Source organism: Protopterus annectens, chromosome 16.part0 (assembly GCF_019279795.1).
Source record: "Protopterus annectens isolate FY-2018-M chromosome 16.part0, PAN1.0, whole genome shotgun sequence".
Lineage (NCBI taxonomy): Eukaryota > Metazoa > Chordata > Ceratodontiformes > Protopteridae > Protopterus > Protopterus annectens.
The window spans coordinates 520412691-520435051 of NC_056750.1; the positions used below are offsets into that span (position 1 = coordinate 520412691).

Here is a 22361-nt window from a genome sequence, read left to right on the forward strand (position 1 = left end):
TTTTACTGGACTAAAGAACCTTGAGTAAATCCTGAATCCTGCTTGGTCTGGTGGGACCTCTTGGATGACTCTCTTTTCTATCAGCTTTTGGACTTCTAATGCTACTAACTCCCTCTGATTGAGTGGAACATTAGGGAGACATTTCTTTTGTGATGAGTTTTGTGCATGACTGCCTCCAGAGAAGAGCAGTCAGGCAATCTTTCAGGAGCACTGAAAGGGCCTATCTGAGAAAGAATTTCAAGACCCTTGGTTCTTTGGACCCCCTCTGCCGCGAGGATGGCATCTTCCATTATTCTTTCCCCATCTGCTTCTGGGAGAAAATTCACCATGTGAGTCCTGAAAAGGTCCTTGAGATTTCCAGAAAAAAGAAGAAGTTATGTACTCACCATAACATTCCACCTGTGTTGGCCATTTTCATTCTTCCTCAATGAATGGGTACGGATCTGATCCTCTGATCAGACTCAGCCACTTTCTAAAGATTCTAGATCCACCCTTAGCCATAATGCCCCTGACCAGCACAAACCCTCAGATCAAGTTAACTGCTATAACATACATTATAATCCTAAAAATAAAAGAATGCCACGACAGGAAAGTGATAGCTGAAAGATCAGGAGCTCAAACAGGAACTATGTTTCTTAACAACACTTCCATTAGGTCTCTCCCAAAGTCATGGACAGGGGGATGGAGGGAGGAAAGTTGCTACTAGGGGTGGGTGGTACATCTCATGTAGGCTGCTACTGGATGTCGGCAGTAAAAGTGACGTACACACACACACACCATCCTCAGAACTGAATGCTCCAGGAAGAAAGCCTGACTAAGGGAAGTATGCAGGCTAAGTACATCCACGAAAGAACAAAGTCAGGGGGAAGGAGGGAGGGATGGAATACTGCAGTGAAGAGAAGAGGACATTATCATTATGCTAACATTTTACACAACTAATCTATGCCCTTCTATTACTCTGTTGCAGTATTTTTAACATGAGATAGAATACCAAAGCTCATGAGGAAAGGGAGGAGGTAGGGGTACTAGAGCTCTCCATGAAGCCATGGAGAAAATGCCTTGCAAACCCTGCCCTTGATTTATAAATGTCCAATTTATAATGTTTGGACTGAAGACCAGGTGGCTGCCTCCAGAATGGAGTTATTGTCCATTCCTTTGAAGAAGGCACCAGCAGAAGCAACAGCCCTGGTAGAGTGTGGCTTAACAGAAGAAAGGCGGCTCTTTCCATGGTGCCCATAGCAGAAGGAAATGGCTTCAGACATCCAGCTGGAAATGGTGTGTTTAGAGACAGGGAGCCCAAAAGCTACAGGGTGGAATAAGACAAACAACTGGTCTGATTTCCTGATATCCTTCGTTTTGTCAAGATAAAACCTAAGCTGTCTGTCCACATCCAAGGTGTGCAAAATTTTCTCCACAGAGTTCTGTGGAGTGGGGAAAAAGGTATGTAAATGGAGAAACTGGCTGAGGGATAACTCATTTACTACCTTAGGCATAAGGGTAGGGTTGGTGAACAGAGTCACTCTGTCTCTGTAGAACACCAAGAAAGGAGAGGAAGCCATTAGGGCCTGTAGTTCAAACACCCTTCTGGCTGAGGTTATTGCAAGCAGCAAAATAGTTTTCCAGGAGCAAACTTTTAAGGAAGCAGAAGCTGCCGGCTCAAAAGGATCAAGGGTCAGCTTCTCTAATATAAAGTTAAGATCTCAGGGGTGGTGCAACAGGTTTCCTGGGGGGGTCTTAAGATGCCTTTTAAGAATTGTTTAGCCTCAAATCTAGAAGCTAAAGGTGGAGACAGAGGTAGACAGGCAGGAATAGCTGACAAGTGCACTTTGATTGAAGAGTAAGTTAAGCCAGCATCTAGTAATTTATACAAGTATGACAGAACCAGAGGGACTTCCACTGTCAGTGGCCCTGGTTTTGGGAAAAATACCAAATTGAAAATCTCTTCCATTTAGATAAGCAAGATTTTCTAGTATTGGATTTCCTGGCCTCTTCCAGAACCCTGAGCACGTCCTCTGGATAAAGGTATCTGAAAGGAATTAAGAACCCTATCGCCCACAATGCCAGCTGAAGGGTAGGCAAGTGGGGATGGATTAGAGTTCCTTTGTGTTGTGTGAGATAGTCCATTCTGTGGGGTGACTTGCAGTGATTGCCCTTGGCTAAATGCAGGAACAGGGGGAACCAATGCTGTCTTGGCCAAAAGAGGATCACCATCGAGATTCTTGGTTTGCCCTGCTGAATCTTTAGCAGGACTTTTGGAACAGGAAGGGGAGGGAATGCATACAGAAACATCCTCTTCCATGAAAAGCTGAGGGCATCCATCTTTCAGACCAGAGGATGAGTATCTCTGGCACAAAATTTTCAAAGCTGTCTGTTCATGGCGGAGGCAAAAAAGGTCTACTTGCGGAGAGCCCCATTTCTGGACAATGTCCAGGAACACTTCCCTGTGAGGCATCCACTCATTGGATTGTGTTTCAGACCTGCTCACTGTATCTGCCACTACATTTTGACTGAAGAGGATATACACAGCATAGAGGGTAGTTTGAAGTTTGACAACCAATTCCCAGACTTGCAGATTTAGTCTGCAAAGGAGATAAGACTTTGTCTTTCTCTGTTTGTTCACATACCAGAGAACTCATGTTGTCTGTGAAAATTTTTAGAGGGTCTGGGATGAAGAGGGTCTGAACAACCAGCAAGAGTGCCCTCATTTCTTTTATACTGATGTGTTCCCTTCTTTGAGAGGTGGACCAGGTCCCTTGTGCTTCTATGGAGCCAAAAGCTACTCTCCATCCTGTGTCTAAGTGTCTGTGAACATCTCCTGGACTGGTGGTAAAAGATGGAGTGGGAGACCTGGGTTGGCAGTTACCTGTTGAATCCACCAGATAATTTCCCTCTTCAGACAAGGTTGAAGGGGAACTGGGAACTCAAGGGGGTGTGCATGTTGCATCCACACTGCTTTCAGAAGCCACTGTAGTTTTGCCAAAGGAGGCATTCGAATAGTGGATGCCAAGAAGCTCAGCGTTCTAAGAAAGGTCCTGGCTATGATGCGAATCAATGGGATGAGGCTTTGGAAAAAGGAAATGAGCTCCTGAGCCTTCCGAGTGGGCCTTCATAAGGTCTGTTTATAGTCTGCTTCCCAGAAATATCTGGTCCTGGGATGGGTAAAGAGCAGATTTCTGGTAGTTTATTTTGAAACCCAGAGATTGCAGGATGGAGATGGCGGAGTTTAAATTGCGCTCCAATGCTCCTGGACTGACTGCTTGAAAGATATGGTCATCAAGGTATGGGAAGACAGTACAGTTGTGTACACTTACCATAAATGTAGATGTTTGAGTGTATTCACTGTTGCAGTCATCACTTTTGGGTTATCTGCTTGCAGTAGCCCTCAGTTGGCCTGATTAACAAAGTCTTGGGTCCTGCGTCGGTTGCTGTCCCTTCTTCCATGACGTCAGGTCGTCAGGGGTATAAAACATGCAGCCGATGCCATTACATCAGTTTTTCTTGCCCCAGATGTCAGGTGCCCCCTTAATGGGAAGCAATTAAATCTATAAATATACAAGGTTATACTGCCAACAAAAAAGCAAATACACCAAAAAGCTTTTGAAGAAGCAAAGGAAAGTAGAGGTATATCCAAAAAAAAAGGGGGCTGGAGGGAGGGTGACCAGGACTGCAACAGTGAATACACTCTAATATCTACATTTATGGTAAGTGTATACAACTGTACTATGTTCTTCGTGTTTCACTGTTGCAGTCATCACTTTTGGGTAGATTCCCAAAGCTAAGGATGGGAGAAGGAATTTAAATAGAATTAGGACCAGCTAAAAGGCCCTGCAAGACTGCAGTGGCAAAGTCAGCTCTGGATTTAGAGAAAATTGGCAGATGGTAATGCTTGGTGAAAGTATGTACAAAACTCCAGGTAGCGGCTTCTAGGATGTCCATGGTAGGGACTCCTCTGAGAAAGGCTGTAGAGGTAGATGCAGCCCTGGTAGAGTGGGGTCTGATCCCCTGTGGGATAGGTTTTCCATGGTGTTTGTAGCAGAAAAGAATGCAATGGCCTATCCATTTGGAAATGGTTTGCTTTTAAATAGCCTTCCCTCTGCCTTGCTGCAAATGCCACCAGCAGTTGATCAGATTTCCTTTGAGGTTTAGTTCTGTCCAAGTACAATCTAAGTTGTCTGTGCATGTCTAAGGAGTGCAGAATCAGTTCCCCTTTGTTCTGTGGCTTAGGAAAGAAGGTTGGCAAATGTATGGACTGATTAAGGGCACTGGATACCACCTTGGGCATGAAGGAGGGACTGGTCCTGAGGGACACCCTGTTCGCATGAAAGATGATGAAAGGCTCCACTGCCATGAGGGCCTGTAATTCAAATACCCTTCTTGCTGAAGTGATTGCTAAATGGAAAGCTGTTTTCCAAGAAAGGAAGTTTAAGTCTGCAGTGGCAGCTGGTTCAAAAGGAGGAAAGGTGAGCTTTTTCCAATACAAAGTTGAGGTCCCAGGCTGGAATTGGAGCTCTTCTGGGTGGTCATAGATTGTTGGCCCCTCTGAGGAACTGCTTAAGCAGTGGATGAGAGAAGACGGGTGGGTTCGGTGTTATAATGAGCTGAGATGGCTGAGGCATGAATTTTGATGGAGGAGAAAGACAAGCCCTTATGAAGCATCTCAGTTAAGTATTGTAAAATCTGAGGTAAATTGGGCACTGTTGTGCTCATCCCTTGAGATTGGTTCCAGGCACTGAATATTTTCTGTTTTTCAGCGTAATACTTTCTGGTACTAGGCCTCCTTGCCTCTAAAATGATATCCATTACTGATTTACTGAGGGATGGTAAAGGAGAAATTATGTAATTAGCCAGGCTGCTAGATTCAGTGTTTGAAGTTGAGGATGCAGAATTTGGTTCTCCTGCTGAGACAATAGAGTAGGAGTTTGAGGCAGGTGCCAGGGGGCCCACAGTGACACAATGCGCAAGAGGGGGTACCAGTGTTGGCGTGGCCAGTCTGGTGCAATCAAAATCATCCTTGGTTTGTCTTGTTTGATTTTAGTTGTACTTTGGAGAGCAGAGGCAGAGGAGGAAAGGCATAAACTGATAGGTTTTTCCAGCTGAAGGACAGAGCATCCACTTTCCAAGCTTGTTTGTGGGGAATCCTTGTACAGAAATTGTCCAACTGATAGTTTTGGGGGGAGGCAAACAGGTCTATATCTGGGCTCCCCCATTTGCTTGTCAACATGTTGAAAATCCTTGGTTCCAGTTTCCACTCGTGTGGGTCCATGAGGTTTCTGCTTAGTTCGTCTGCCAGTGTATTTAGTTTTCCTGGAAGGAATTGAGCTTGTAAATGTACTTTATAACTCACGGCTGTGTTCCACAATGCCATGGCTAGTCTGCAGAGGGGGTAAGAATGTGTTCCCCCCTGCTTGTTTATGTACCACATAACAGTGGTGTTGCCCGTCTTGATCATTAATTGTCCTGGAAGAATGTGGTCCTTGAAGGCTGTCAGAGCATTCTGTACAGCTAACATTTCTTTCTGATTGATATGCAGATGCATTTGACTTGGGTTCCATTTTCCCTGAATGCACTTCCCTGCCAGGTGGGCCCCCCATGCATAGTCTGATGCGTTTGTTGTTAAGGTTTGGGCGGCAGGGGGTAGTGTGAATGGTAAACCCCTGTTTTGGTAGCAGAGGCCTCTGCCCACCAAAGGAACACTAAGCATAGGCAAGGTATGACAGGAATCATTGCTTCTATATCCTGTGAATGTTGATACCATTGCAGTTTTCTCATATGCAACCTTGCATATGGAATTAGAAGTATGCAGGAGGCCATGAACCCCGAGGCTTGCAGTATTTGCCTTGCAGATAACTGGGTTTTTGTGGCCACTTGTCTGAAGTAGGTTGTCAAATGAATCCGTTTCTCTGGCGTGAGGAAAGCCATCTGGGAAGTTGTATTCAAGCTTGCTCCCAGGAATATAATTTGTTGACAGGATACCAGGTGTGATTTCTTTTCATTTATGGTGTACCCCAGACAAGTCATTACCCTTTGAACAAAGGCCAGATGAATCAAAAAGTATGTCTTGGCTTTCTGCCAGAATCAGACAATCATCCAGATATGGGTATTTCTTTGCCTGCAGAATGCAATGACTGGAGCTAGACACTTTGTGAATACCCTGGGCGCAGTAGATAAGCCAAAGAGCAGTGTAGAGAACTGATAGTGCATGTAGCCTTCTTTGAAGCATAGGTATTTTCTGCAAGACTCCCTGATAGGGATGTGCAGGTATGCTTCTTTTAAGTCTAGTGTTGCCAACCATGTATCTTTGCCTAGTACAGGAAGCAGCTGGTGAAGAGTCAGCATCTTGAATTTTGGAATCACCAGAAAGGTATTTAGAGTAGAAAGGTCCAGGATAGGACACCATGTATTGCCTTTTCTGGGTACCAGGAAAAGTCTCGATTAGAACCCTTGTCCCTTTTCCTCTTCTGATACCAACTGAATAGCTCCCATGCTTAAGAGAGAGAGTACTTGATTTTGGGCCTGTGCCTACTGATTTGGGGGTAGATCTGGCCACCCACTTGGTGTTGGCAAGGTGTGGAAGTGAAATCTGTATCCTTGGGACACTATATTTAAACCCCATTTGTCCTGGGTAATGAGTTCCCAGTTTTTGGCCTGCAGACCAATCTTTCCGCCTAAAGGAGCATTCAGTTGGAAAGTCCTTGGAAGTTTTAGAAGCAAGTCATTGAGGTTGTTTTCCATAGGGGGAGTCTTACTACTCCCCGATTTGGGTGCAGAAACCCCCCACAGATTAGTCTGGTGTGTCCCCTGGGACCCTGGGACTGAAACCTGGGGTTTCTGCTATGTCTGGGTATGGCTTGAGAAGACCTTGAAGAGGCTGGAAAGGACCAATTCTAAATCTAGGAAGCTGAACTTCTAAGAAATCTTTAACAGTTTGCATAGATTTAGCTTTATCTTCCATCTTTTTAAGAACTTCCTCAGCCTTGTTGCCAAACAGGTGGTCCTAATTTAAGGGAGCATCCAACAATTTAGCTTTAACCTGATCAGGTAAAGGTTACTCCTTAAGCCAAGCATGCCATCTGAGCACAGAACTGGTAACAGCAGCCCTGCAAGAGGCCTCTAAAGAATCAAATCCGCATTGCAAAGTATGTTTTCCAACTTGTTCAGCAGAATGCATAAAATCCTGTAATTCTTTATTTTCCGCACAGTCAGGAATCAACATCATTTTCTGTTTAAGCAATCCAATAACATGTTGTTGATACTTTAACATATGAAACTGGCAGTTTAAAGCTCTAATGGCCAAGGTTGCAGAAGTGTAAACCTTTTTACCCCATCTATGCAGCGCCCTGGAGTCACTATAAGAAGGGGTAGGATTTTTAGCAGTAGAAGCCTTAATGCCCTTGGGTTCCTGTGAAATAGTCTCTGGATCAGCAATAGGATTTTTAAAAAGGAACTTGTGTGAATCAGGAACCCTGTAATATCTGTCAGGTTTTCTGGGAGCAGGAGGCAAGGAATCAGGGGCCAAACTAGATTCCAAAAAAAAACATCATCAACAATGTCCAGTACTGGAGGAATAGCTAAAGGCCTATGCTGAAGCAGGAGCAAGAAATCACCTAAGCCTCTTTTTTGAATCAGAAAAATCCTGGCTTTCCCAGTGGAAATGCTCTCTTAGAGTATGTAAGGTTTCACCAAAAGAAAAATCCTCTGGAGGGGAAGTAGAGGGAATAGAGTCCTCTGCATCAGAATCCTTCTAAGTAGATAAGGGCAAATCCAGATCATCAGAAGAATCAGAAAAATCTGAATCCTGGTCAGAAGATTCATAAACAATTTCAGTCCTAGGTCTCTTAGAAGGGGGAGGCTGGCTTCCCCTGATTAGAGTTATAAGATCTTTAGCCATTCTTATAATTTGTTTTTTCGGCATAGAGGCCTGAGCATGCGGCCTAGGCGTCAGTTTTTTAGGCATGGTTCAAGATTTAGGCCTAAAAGAAGAAGGAGGCGTCAGTTTAATATGCAAGTCCGTAGGCCAGAATACACCCTCAGAAGCCGGTGCCTGCACAGTGGCTCCGGACCCATTCAAGATAGAGACATCCGCAGGTTCCATAGTTGACGCATCTCGTGGCATACCGGACTCTGAATGGGTCTCAGTAGAGGCCTGCGAATCAGAAACAGCAGGTATCGGCGGCTGCGAAAGCGCCTCACTGAGTACCAGTGAACTGGTGACTGGCTTAGGAGAAGCGTCGTCGGCAGTTTTGAACCTAGGCGGCCTGTCTCTGTCTTTATCCTTGCGTTTTTTTCGTAATCCCGGTAGTCGGATGGCTAACCGACAATATTTCTGGATAATTAAACAGATAACCGAAATATTTTTAGGGGAAAATATACCGACGACGGATAGTGCACTGATTAAATAAAGCACAAAACCGACAGCACGGTACATTGTGGTCAGGGCCTAGGCAAGGAATACAGTACAAAGGAAAATCTTTATGAGGTATTTGCTTTCCACAAGTAATGCAATTAACTTTTACTGACATCATTGAGGAGCAAGAAAAAGTTTCCCCAACGGGGTACTTTTAGTTGAAGACTTCGGTTCTGAAACTCGAAAACAAACATTTCAGGAGTTGGCCGACTGACACTTGTGAACTGCTTCTGCTTCGGCCACCGCACGGCAAGAAAGAATGATGTAATGGCGTCGGCTGCATGTTTTATACTCCTGACGACCTGACGTCATGGAAGAAGGGAACCGACGCAGGACCCAAGACTTTGTTAATCAGGCCGACTGAGGGCTACTGCAAGCAGATAACCCAAAAGTGATGACTGCAACAGTGAAACACTAAGACCATCTGAATGCCTTGAATTCTGCAATATGCAATTACTGTGGCTAGACATTTCATGAATACCCTTGAGAGGTGGAGAGACCAAAAGGCAAGGCAGAGAATTGAAAGTGCCAGGAAGCCACACAGAATCTTAAGAACTTCCTGTAATTGGGATGAATGGGAATGTGTAGGTAAGCATCCTTTAGGTTTATGGAAGCCATGTAGACTTATGGTATGATAAGGGGAAAAAGAGTTTGCAAGGTTAGCATTCTGAGTCTGGGTACTTTCAGGAAGGTGTTGAGGTAGGAGAGGTTGAGGATGGGTCTCCATGGGCCCTCTTTCCTTGGTACCCAAAACATCCTTGAATAGAACCCTTTTCCCCTCTGTTTGGATGGTACCTTGATCCAGCAGGTCCTGTGGCACCTTTGGGAAATGAGGCAGTTGGGCTCTGGGAGGTTGTAGGATGTCCCTGAAGGGTGGAAGAGAATTCCATACCATGAAGTAGACCATTTTTATGATGGAGAGAACCGAGGCATCCTTTGTTATGCTTTCCCAAGCTGGAAAGGAAATAAAAAGGCATAGGGAAGGGGGGGTATTTGGGGTCCAAATAGTCACATGATCCCTGGTCTGTCTGGAAAGGATTGTTTTTGAGGTGGGGTTTGCAATGGAGTCCTAAGGTGCTGAGGTCACTTGCCAGACTTTTTTGGCTTAGCTGGAGGAGGCCATGACTGCCTTCGAACAAACACTGGCTTAGAAGGATAATTCATTTGGAATTTTGGTACAGGGAAAACCAGGATGCGTTTCAGTCCCTGCATCTCTTTTTCCTTCTCCTGTAAGGATTTGAACAAGCAGCAGGGCCAAAATAGGGCTGAATTGTCTAGGGGAGCATCCATAAGTTTGGATTTAATGTCCTCTAGTAGAGGCTGTAGCCTCAGCCAAGCAAATCTTCTCAGGACAGAGCCTGTGGCAGCTGGCCTAGCAGAAGCCTCCACAGCACTGTAGCTACATTTTATGGAGTGTTGGGCCACTTGAGAGGAAGCTCCAATCAGAAATGAGACCAAAGATTTATTGTTGGCATCTGGCATATCAGAAATGATCTTTGAAAGTTGGGACAAGAGTTCCAAGGTATACTTATCCATGTGTCTCTAATAATTTATAGCCCTAATGGTGAGAGTGGCAGAAGTGTATACTTTCTTACCAAACCTCTCCATATGTCTGCTGTCTTTGTCAGAGGGAAGCAGGGTGGTGGAGGGAAGTAAACTAGAGGCATTATCAGAAGCCACTTTAATGACAGAAGGGTCAGCAGAAGGGGCTTTGAACAAGAACTTACATTCCTCAGGCACCTTGTAGAATCTGTCTGGTTTCTTAGGTGTGGGAGATTGGGAGTCAGGGGCTACACTGGAAGATGCAAAAATATCAAAGAAGGCAGGTAGAACAGGAGGAACAGCTGAGGGACTAGGAGTGTCTACCTGAAGTAGTTCGTAGTACCCTTTTTTTGATCTCAGACATTCGACAGCTGTCCCATTTGAAATGCTCCCTCATCTTACCCAAGGTCTCACTGAATGTAATTTCCTCCAAAGGAGAGTCAGTGCCATTGCAGTCCACCTCCGGGAAGTGTAATCCAGTGGGGAGGGGATCTGAGATGAGTAAGCTAAGGACTCATCTTCTGAAGACTCTTCCTCCTCGGAAGAAACCTCTTCCCTGACCCTCTTCTGTGGAGAGGTAACCCAGGGTGTGGTTGACACTGAAAACCCAGGAGGAGGCCCAAGAGACATGAGGGTATTTTAAATAACCCGTGTAAAATTTTACAATCCTGAAATGGATCAGAGAGTGGAGACAAATGTTTTTTTTTTTTGCTTCTTTGTAGCATGCAGTTCAACTCTATGTAGGGTCGGTGGGCCTGGTTTCTATGATGTCGGAATTCACATACTCCTCAAGTAAAATTTGGGAGATTCCCCTAGGGCCCTCGGTGATCACGAGTCTAGACTTTCCCTAGACCTCCATACTGGATGCCTGCAGTACCTCCAAGGACGTGCTACCATCCTAATCCAAGATGTCCTCCATTATGGGCTAGACGTGTGAATCGGACATAGGGGCTGAATGTTTTCTCCGAGCTAGCAACTGCCTCTGGACAGATATCTGCCATCAGAGGTGCAGCTGAAGTTTTAGACCCAGGCTTCTTGGCCTTCTGCTTCATAAGCAACTCAGCCTCAGGCCCTGTAGAACCCTCCATAGCTAACTATAATGAAAAAGATAAAGAAAGGCTTCCCCAATGGGGCACTTATCTGAAATGTTGAGATAACCACTTTGGCGAGTAGACCATATGTACTGGTAATGTGTCTGGACTGGTGGCAAACAAGTTCTGAGGATGGTGAATGTGCATGTCACTTTTATGGTAGACAACCAGCAGCAGCCTATGTGCGACCTACCATGCACACCTAGTAGTAAAAGTCTTTTGTATACTGGCTGATATCCGGTCATTGCGGCAGGCAACTTCCTCGTGTTAAGAATACAACACAGGAACAGAAGAGAACAGAAGGACATTCTTGAGATCTACTTTAGCTGATGGTTCAAAGGGAGAAAATACTAAGGTTTGCAAAACTATAGTGAGATCCAATGTGGAGAAGGGTCCTTTACTGGAGGTCTAAGTACGAAGGTACCCTTAAGAAAGGCTTTACACAAGAGGAAGTGTTGGCTACGAAAACCTCGGAGTCAAAGTCATCCTCCCAGAACCGGCTCAGAGACTCATCCTGCTCAGTAGGGGTTGGCACTGAACGGGTCAGGGACAAAGTTAAATCCAAAAAAGATAGTGGTATCCTTGGATCAGACACTTCAACTTTCATAGCTCTTGGATCTGATGGCTCCCGAAAGCATGGGTTGGATTGGAGAGGCAGTCGCTATCCCATGTGAAGATGGCTGTAGGCTCATAGATCCAATGGGAGAAGGAGCCGGCAACACTCCCATCTGGATTTGTGCTCTAAGAAATTTCCTCATCATCCTGTCCACATCTGCCTCAGAAAGACTATGGGAGGACCTGAGTGAGGAAGTATTGGAAAGAGGGCTGGAAGACTCCCCAAGAGTCTCTTGTAAAAATAAGAGATCTAAGTCTAGGAGACAGGTCCCAGAAAGAATCTAGGGCTCTGGATCCTGGGAGACTTGGTCACAGAAGTTGTTGGATCCCATACTTTTTTGATTTTGGAGGGCAGCTCCGAAATCAGAGCTGGTGTAGGAGACACAGTAGGGAAGCACTTCCTGTGTTCCCTAAGCTCTGATGACCTTTGCTTTTTCACGGGGGGTTGAGCCCCAGAAGTAGAAGCACTAGAGGACGAAGAAGCTGGCAAAAGACCCTTCAGGACCAACTTTTTCCGCCTGTTACTGATTGCCTTGGAGTTGAACCCTGCACAGATCTCACAAGACACCTTGAAGTGAGACGGGCCTAAACAATATACGCACTCCCAATGGGCATCAGAATTGGGTATTTTATGCCCATAGGAAGTGCACTTTTTAAAGCTGGTAGGCTTCTCAGTCATATCAATGATTAAACTCTAGCCAAAAAGCAGAATACAAAGGAAGAGAGAAGAGGTAACTATACAAGATACTGTACATAAAGAGACTTTTTTAACATAAGAAAAGTAAAGATAAACTACCAACAGTGGTAGGAAGAATACCTGAAAGGTATAGAAAGAAGGTCTAGTACCAACAATGGTACAAAAAGTTACCTACACCGTATCCCAAAGGTAAACAGGAGTAAAGGGAGGAAGGCTAAATATAGATATGGATAGTAAAAATAAGGAAAGATGAAAAAATAAATCACATTATTTTTTACTCGCAAAAACCATCAAAGCACTCTAGAACTCGAGAATACAACCCTGACCAAATCATTACAGTGGCAAACAAGATCTGCGATAATCTGGCAAATAAAGGGCATCATAGGTAAAGGGAGGAGCTCGAGCGTTGGATCCAAGAATTTAAAGAGATTGGCAGAGTCAGATCCAAGACCCATATGATGAGGAATGAATGAAAATGACATCATCAGATCAAAAGTTATGTACTTACCATAACGGCAGATCCATGTTGTCTGATTTTTGTCCTGTTCAACCATGGGTTATCAGATCTGAATAGATCCAACTCGGCACTAACTCTGAAGCCTCTTGGTTCTAGTATTCCAGGCTAGCAACATTTCCCTACATTTTAATGCTGTGTGCAAATTCTGACAGCACAGTTACTCAGTGATAATAGAAGAAAGCTTAACTTGTTATATAAATATACCACATTCACATTTCCAATAGACATGTTGCCATTAAGAGCCTAATACCACAGTACTGTCATCCTTGGCCACCCAGCCGATCTTGCCATAGATCTCTTGCATGGTGTATTTTCCTCCCATATTCTAATACAGTAAACACAGGAACACAAAAGGGTTATGATAGCTTAGAAACTTGCTGGAATACTTAACCTGCACAGTTTCAACTATCTCCTGAGGCAGAGAACATGTTGTTCCTTGAACTCTGCCACCACAAGCACAACTCCCTGCAAATGCAATCATACTCCTCTTCTAGCTCCCCTTGTTAACTATGTAGTAAAAAATTATTTGCATTTTCTCCTACTCCACACACACAAATGTCTTCAGGGACTAACATGTAACGCAAGCTCAGAGCACCAATGATTAAAGAAAAAAACAAAAAAAAAAACAAAAAAAAAAAACACACAAACCATGCCAGAAAACTCCTTAATAACCTAAGAAGGCCAAATCACAAATTAGAATCTCACATTTCACATTTTGTTTTTATTTTACTTACTCTAAATTTGTTAACTGGTGTAGCACACACTAATCCCACTGGACCTATTTAGGTCTCAGTCCAGGATAAACACAATAGATACAAAACATTACATACTGAGTGAATGACAAAATGGAATATATACATATATCTTCAACCTCAGCCTTACTACAGGATATGTTCCCAAGGAATGGCGTACAGCAACAGTGGTCCCACTCCACAAAGGTGGTGCCACAACAGACCCCGGAAACTATCGCCCTATAAGCCTGACTAGCCTGGTCTGCAAAGCTATGGAACGTATCATCATGGAAATCATAAACAAAGACATTGGGAACCTCCAGACACTGGATACTACCCAATTCGGCTTCATTAAGGGCAGATCTTGCCTCTTGAACCTGGTTGACTTCTTTGAAACAGTTACCAAAGCCACAGATGAAGGGAAGGCAGTCCACACAGCCTACCTGGACCTCGCAAAGGCCTTTGCCACAATACCCCACTCGGGCATCATAAATAAGCTCACCAGCTTAAATATCAACCCCTATGTCACAAGATGGGTTGCAAACTGGCTCAGGGATAGAACCCACATGGTCAGAATAGCAGGTGCCATGTCAGACTCTAAACCAGTTACAAGTGGTGTCCCACAAGGCTCAGTCCTGGGACCTGTCTTGTTCAGTATATATTTCTCAGAGGTACAGGCTAAAACGGGTGGACTATGGCTGACCAAGTTCGCAGATGACTGCAAACTGGGTGCTATAATCAACTCTCCGACTGACACAAGCATCCTCCAAAAGGGTCTCATAGAGACGGTTAACTGGTGCCAGAGCCATGGCCTAAAGCTAGATGCCAAAAAGTGCATAGTCATCCCCTTTGGAAAAAACAAAGTGCCCACAAATTACCACATAGGTGGTAATCCATTAAGTACGGAAGAAGTAATTAGGGACTTGGGGACCCAAGTAGATAGCAATCTCTCCTTTGACAATCACGTTGCCAAAGTGGTTGGAAAGACCTTCTATATAGCCCACCTTATCATGAAAGGATTCACATCTAGATCAAGAGAGGTCATTGTGCCCCTCTACTCATCACTTATCAGGCCCATAATTGAGTACAATGCCCCATTTGGGATGTACCTTACCCGACACCTTCAGCAACTGGAAAGACCCCAAAAGTATCTCACCAAGAGGATCAATGGGCTCAAACAGATTCCCTATGCAGTTCTGCTAAAGAAACTCCAGCTCTACTCAGTTGCGTACCGCCTACTCAGAGGCGATCTGTGTCTGATGTATAAAGCCATGTCCAACCCAGAATTAATGGACATGTTCACCTCAGGAAATCTAAATCCCTTAGAGCTACACGCTCCAGGGACCTGAACCTCAGCACAGAAATAAATAGGACATGCTGGAGGGACAGATTCATATCCCAGAGGCTCCCCTCACTCTGGAACAAAATCCCAATCCATGTCAGGCAGAGCCCCTCACTGACCCTTTTCAAGAGAAATCTTGACGAATGGATGGGAGATCATAAGTTTGCCCCTGGGATCTCTTCTGTGTCGCTGCCTTGACAGAGGTACAGTAAACAAACCTTAAAAGGGCTACCTTCTGTGACCTACTATACAAAGGCACAGTCAACTATCTAAAGGGTGGTGAAAGCCAAACATACTCTGGCTAGGCTTATAAATGCCCTAGGGCAGATAGCCTAGTATCAACCTATGAACCTATATTTATATACAAAACTAATATCATAGCTGGCTTAAGAGAATAAAGGCAATAGATAAATGACATATAAAGAGAGTCTTACAGCACACAATATAAACATGCATTATATATAGTGGAAATCCAAACTGGCATGTTAAAAAGAAAATCACAATCAAAATACAGTCAGAGCAAGGCATGTAGAGGGAAAAGGGGTGTCAAGAAGTCAAGTTATATGACCAGAAAGACAGAGCAGTTGCATGCAGTCTTGAAATGTGCTTTTATTTCAGATTAGAAAATGGCTAAGATAAATGATTTTTTAAGAAAAAATGGGAGAGATTCCTACAGTTTGGAACCAAGGACAGAGAAAACATAGTCTGAAGCTTAGTGTGTGGGGTGGGGGTGAGGGGTTGCAGGAGAAAACATGAGTGGTTAGGATTTCCAAGGTTGTGTGTGTTGGTGCATCATTATCAGTGAAGTGAAAATACTTATTCCACTTTATTTTAACCAATTAATTTTCATTTAAGACAAATTTTCAGCAATTTAAAGATATTATTACGTGGTATTTCAATTACTAATAAAATGTATGAACCATTTTGTAAGACCATAAAACAAAACACATCCATTTTATAAGTGCATTAAGGCATTTGAGAGTGTTGGTTGGTCCATGTGTCTATGTGTTTTGTGCCTTACCACAAAAATGTGGTTAACATACAACAACCAAACCCATCTCCTGCTCATTGTGTGTGTGTGTGTGTGTGTGTGTGTGTGTGTGTGTGTGTGTGTGTGTGTGTGTGTGTGTGTGTGTGTGTGTCTGTGTGCGCGCGCGCACGAGTGTATATACTCAAGCACGCATGTATTCAGTTTCTGACCACAGTGTTCCCTTAAATGTCTTTTTACTCTAACTTACACTTCTGCATAACAAATTTACTACTTATTCGTATTCTGTAAATTCAGTGTTAGAATGGACTATCCTTATTCTTGTCAGTCCAGGATATACACATTTCCTCATAGTAATCGTGTTCATCTTATCTACAAGCGTGCTTTCATCCATGACAAAATATCGATGCTCTCTCTGGTTATGCAGAAAAATTATCAATATATTAATCAGTGCATCTAAACAAAAACAAACATAACAAAAAAAATGCATATTCTTTGGAATGTGCATTTGGAAGGAAGATTAGTAATACATTTATCAAGCAACTTTGAGAGGAAATGCAACTTTAATCTACATCAAAGAATGTACAACCTTTTCTAATATTCTTCAGTTCAAAGGGGAATCTTGTTTTATTCAAACTCTCTGTCAGAGTAGGTTATTAAGAACAATGGTGAATGAAAAGCAAGCTGACTTTATCAGCTTGTCAGTGAGAGATAAGGCTGTCATAGACATTTGTCTATTATACTACAGACACGCACGCACACTATAGACTATCAAAATGAAAGAAAAATAAACTTACAGTTTGAGTCCGATCACACCAGTTCACATCAAACCCATCAAATGCATGGCTTCTAGAACTTTTGTTTAATTCTGCTATCACAGACTTCTCTACCCTTTGAAGAAATTCAACTAGGCCAGGATGACAATCAGAAGATCCGTGCAGTGAGGCTAACTGCTCTGTATCCTGCCTGTCCGGCTCCACTTGAATACTGATATCTCTCCTGTGAACAGCTTGCACAGCAGCCTCAGCAGTTGACAGTTTTGCAGTCTGACAGCTTTTCTAAAAATGCAATAGCAAGAAGTGAACTAAAAAGAAGAAACCAAAAAATTTCAACTTAAATTCATAAAAAGTAGTCAGCTGCAACTTAATATATTAAGACAAAATACAAATGTCATTTTTTTTTTAAATTTTCTCTTCACAAAGTGTTTCTTATCCTTTTAATCTACACAATGCTATGTATATATACATACACACAAATGTATAAAGAAAGAACAATGTTTATGCACTTATTTCTTCTTCCATTTCCTATCTTTCTACATTAAAGTTTGGTTTTCTTAAAGGATCTCGTCTTTCTTTCTGGAATTGGTCGCAACATAAGAATTAAAAGTTATGTACTTACTGTAACTAGGCATCTTTGTTGCCCATTTTCATTCTTCCTGAATGAATGGGTTCAGACCTGACCCTTGGATCTGACTTGGCCGCATAGTCCAGACTTCGGATCCAGCTCTTGAGGTCCTCTATCCATTCATAATGCCATATTCCATCCCCAAGGCCTCAGATCAAATTTGTTGCCATATATCGCTATAATTAAAAAAGAGACAGTTATGGCTTGACAGAAAGGGCAGGGCTCAAACCTGGAACTGAAAGTTCCTAATAAAGTACAACAGGTCTCTCCAGAAAAATGGAAGGGAGGGAAGTTGAAGAATGAAAATGCACAACACGGATGCCTAGTTATGATAAGTACATAACTTTTAAATATGTTGTTGTCCTTTTCATTCTTTCTGAATGTATGAGACAGAATCCCCAGTTACATTGATCTTGGGTGGCCCTATGGAAGGATATTCCTGAGTACTGCCGAACTAAAGGCGGCTCTTTTTCTAGAAATAATATCCAATTTGTAATGAGTAACAAAGGTATGAGCATTGGACCGTGTAGCTGCAGAGAAAATATCTTCACTAGATGTTCTTGACCAAAAGGCAGATGACGTAGCCATGGGGATCTGGTTGAATGAGCCTTGGGAGGTTTAGATAATAATATGCCTTTCTGAGAATAAATCAATAAAATACAGTCTGTTATCCATTTGGCTAAAGTAAGTTTAGAGACTAGATAACCCAGACTTTTTGATGAAAAAGGAACAAAGAGTTGGATCTGATTTTCTAATTTGTTTTGTCCTGTGAAGACAAAAAACATAGTTGTCTGTGCATATCTAAGAGATGCAGCATGTACTCTCCTTTATTCAAAAGATTTGGAAAGAAAACTGGTAAGTGAATGGATTAGTTAATGTTATTTTCAGAAACCACTTTAGGTAAAAAGGAAGGATTAGTCCGTAGAGAAACCCTCTCCTTACAAAAATGATTTAAGAAGTTTTTCAAGAGCAAGCCTGGAGTTCAGATATTTTCTTTGGAGAAGTAATGGCTAGTAAGCTACTGTTTTCATTGTCAGGAATTTCAAATCAGATTTAGCTGAAAGTTCAAATGGTTTCTGGGTTAGACCTTGTAGCACAACTGTCAGATACCAAGGTGGTGAGGAATCCTTTATCGGAGGCCTTAGAAGAAAAACACCTTTCAGGAAGGCTTTGCATAATTGGATAAAACCTGGGAAAATGTCTGTTTCTAGTGTGAAAATTGGAAATTGCTGATGGTTGAAGTTTAACTGTAGAGAAACTAGCTCCTTCTTCAAAGAGTTGTCAACAACTGTAGAATTGCAGAGACTGGAACAGAGAAAGTGTCATTTTTCCTTATTGAAAGCCCAAAGGGAGAATCATTTCCATTTGTATACTTTTTTGGTAAATTTTTTTCTGAGAAGCCAAAATAATGTCATGTACAGAAAAAGTGAGACTGGGCTGTCTAACTATTAGTGGAAGTGGAGAAACCATGCAGTTCGTTTGAGGGCCTGTAGGTTGGGATGTTGAATCCCTGATGGGTGAGAGAGGAGATCCAGAGTTGGCACCCATATCCACGGAGGATAAAGAAGGTGAGACCATAGGAAGGGGGCCCATACTTGCCAAGACCAGAAAGAGGCAATGAGGATTACTGACCTCTTCAGCCGACTTGCTTTGTGTAAAAATGTTGGGATCAAGGGAAGAGGAGGATAAACATAAAGGAGATCCATGGGTCAAGTATGTACTAGAGCATCTCTCAGTGATTCCACCTGAGGGGGGGGGGGGCAAAGTACCTGTTGCACTTGTTGAGTGGAGTGGTGAATAGGTTGCAGCAAGTACGGCCCCAATGCTGGAAGATAATCTCCACCACAGATTAACTGAGAGACCACTCATGAGGTATTAGAATGGATCTGCTTAGTATCTCTGCTAGCATGTTGATTTTCTGCCGAATGTGTCACAATTAGAAAGCTGTCTGATGAGATTTCCCATTCTCATACTCTCATGGCCCCCCTGCAAAGAGGATAAGACCGAGTTCCCTCCTTGTTTGTTGATGTACCAAACTACAGACATGTTGTTGGACTGAATTGCAATAGCCCCCAAGGGGAGAGCATCTTGAAATGCCTGCAAGGCCAATGGGACTGCTCTCATCTCTAGGAGACTGATATGCAACTTGGTCTTTTGGAGAGACCACTTGCCTTGGACCATTCCTCCCAAAAAAATCCCCCCAACCCCAGTTGAGAAGGGTCCATGGTCACTGTGGCCATCAGGGTTGGTAGGACAAAAGGTCTACCTAGAAGAAGACTATCCTATTATATCTACCAGTGGATGTGTTGTTTGCAAAGTGGGGTGAGCTTTATTTTATGGGAAGGATAGGGGTTGATACAGAATAGACCACTGTACAGCTTGAGTCCATTGGAGAACCGGCATAAAGAGACATGCCAGAGGAAGTAGTACTATGGCTGCTTTCATGGAATCTAGTGCTTGAAGTACGAACCTTGCTGGAGGAGATGGATAGGTAAAGAGATGATGAGCCTGGCTTCTGATAGTTGAAATAAGATGAGGAGGTAGAGATGCTACTTGTGTTGTCGTATCTAGAACTGAAACGATGAACACCAGGCTCTGGAAAGTGTTAGGTTTGACGTGGCATGATTTATTGTTATACCCAATGATTTACATATCTGGAGCAAGTAGTCCCTGACATGTAGATGCTTGGAGGGGGTGGTGAAAAGCCAGTCGTCTAGATATGATAACATGTGGAATCCTTTCCATCTCAAATGAGCTGCCATTACTGCCATGCATTTGGTAAGCACCCTGGGGGCTGTGGTGACACCAAAGGGCAGAGCTTTGAACTGGTAGTGATTGGCTCCTAGCCACAAGCGTAAATGTCTTCTGGAGTTCCTGTCTATTTTGATACGATACTACACATCCTGATGATCTATAGAGCATATTCAATCGTTGTTATGAAAAAATGGTAGGATGAACTTTGCTGTGGCCATTTGGAATTTGCTTTTTTACGTACTGATTCAGATTGCTTAGATCCAAAATGAGGCCGAGTTCCCCCTGTTTTCTTTGGCACTAAAAAGAAGCATGTATAAGTTCCAAATCCTATTTGGTATGGCGGGACATTTTGGATTACTCTTTTATGTAGTAGAGTTTGGATTTTGTATGCTGATGCCTTCCTTTGACAGGGTGGAATGTCAGGAAGTTTCTTCCTTTTGCAAGACAGAAGAAGGAAAATGGTGTATAATAACCCCTAGATATTATTCTTAGCACCCATGTGTCTTGTGTTATACTTGCCCAGATATCTAGGTGCAAACACAATCAACCTCTGACCGCCTCCAGAGTTGGACAGTCAGGAAGCACTTCAGGAGCACTGGAAGGGCCTCTCTGAAAGAATCTTTCAAGCCCTGGTTCTGCAAACCTCCTATGCCTTTAGAGTGACATTTAGCATTAAAATTTCCTCCTCTGCCTCTGGAGAGATTAACCGCGCATGATTCTTGGAATGGTCCCAGAGATTTTCAGAACCACATCTTCTAACTGCCTCTCTGATTCCAAGAAAAGGTTTGTTGAGGTGTAGAAAACTTGATTACCATTGATTCTCATGGCAGACACAGTCTTTCCATCTTGTTTACTGCGAGAAAGCCTATCCTTTACTTATGGTCCAAACAAGGAAGTGCCATCGAATGGAGCATTAATAAAGGAAGTCTTTCTGGAAAATTGCATTGTCACATCCAGGCATGTCTCCTTATGGCAAATCCCTGAACCAGCTTCTTGTGAGGTAACTTCAGCTGTGTGAGAGATCAACCTCAACGAAACTTTTGATATGGATAAGAGAGTGGCCAGTTGTGGGAATGTTCTGTTGAAGTCCTCAGCAGATATGGACTCAGAGAGTATTTGAAAGCTCTTTGTTCAAATCTCTCTGAAGCCTAGTAAGGTGTAGTAAAGTGTGCCAGGTAGTTTAGTGAGCTCAGGGCAAAGGTTACTGAGGCAAAGACTCACTTTCCAAATCTGTCCATTGCTCTAGACTCCCTGCCTGGCGGATGGACTATAGAGCTTTGTTATGCTAGATTTTTCTTGGTGGCTGCCATTACCAACATAACATCAACTGGGACCCCTTTGCTCCAGTGGGGTCTATCTGCTAGCAGGGCTAAAAATTTGTCAGGTCTTTTTTTTTTTTTTTCCAAAGAGGTTTAAATACTAGCGATGGTAAGCTAAAGAAATACCCTGTAGTAAAAGCGGTAAGCAGAATTCCAGTAATGGTAATCAAGAATTACTATTACAATAGTAGGAAAAAAATATGAAAATCCTAACAGCCAGGGAGAAACTGAGAGGGAGCATAGCTAAATTAATCAAAGTTAAGTTTAAAGTCAAACCCAAAGTTAAATAACTCACTAAATATCTCCAATGAATTAGAGACTGGAACCTGCATTTGTTCGCAATGGTGGCAAACGAGATCTGAGACAATGGGGATGGAATATGGCATTAAGGGTAGAGGGAGGAGCTTGAGAGCTGGAGACCTGGATCCAAAGTCTGGAATATGCAGCAGAGTCGGATCCAAATGCATACGTTGAGGAAGAATGAAAAAGACAACATCAGATTTATACAATTAATGTTCATTACTATTCAAAAACGACTACACCGATTTATACAGCCCAATTAGTATGCCTGTTGTAAACTGGAAATATACCAACAGAAAAAAGACCAGCCACTGAAATATCATTGAGCAGCCAGACTTTATATTGGCATATGCTGAGGGACAGAGCAAAATATAAGAAAAATCAGGTATATTCTGCAAAACTAAAGAAATGGAAACCTACCTGATTTTCCTTGCAAGTTTCCACTGTCGCTTGTAAAAACTCTATTTTCCTTAAAAGTAATAAAACTAGCAACAGAGATTCTGTTTTCACCACCAATTCTCCTTTACTGTTGTACTGTGCAAGGATGGGAACATAAATACACATGCACAGTACATCAGTATACGGAAAACAGCAAGGAAGAAGACTGATGTACCCTTATACAAATAATATAATTGCATAACAGCAACAATCCACTGC

General features: G+C 42.9%; 1 protein-coding gene across 1 annotated transcript in view; it reads right to left on the bottom strand.

Annotated features, from left to right (window-relative positions):
* The window catches only part of DYNC2I2 (dynein 2 intermediate chain 2), a 1029522-nt gene that overhangs the window by 908064 nt on the left and 99097 nt on the right, over positions 1-22361 (bottom strand). Inside the window, exon 3 of the mRNA XM_044058572.1 lies at positions 16725-16985. Coding sequence (XP_043914507.1) covers positions 16725-16985 — 261 coding nt within the window. The remainder of the gene's footprint in view (positions 1-16724; positions 16986-22361) is intronic.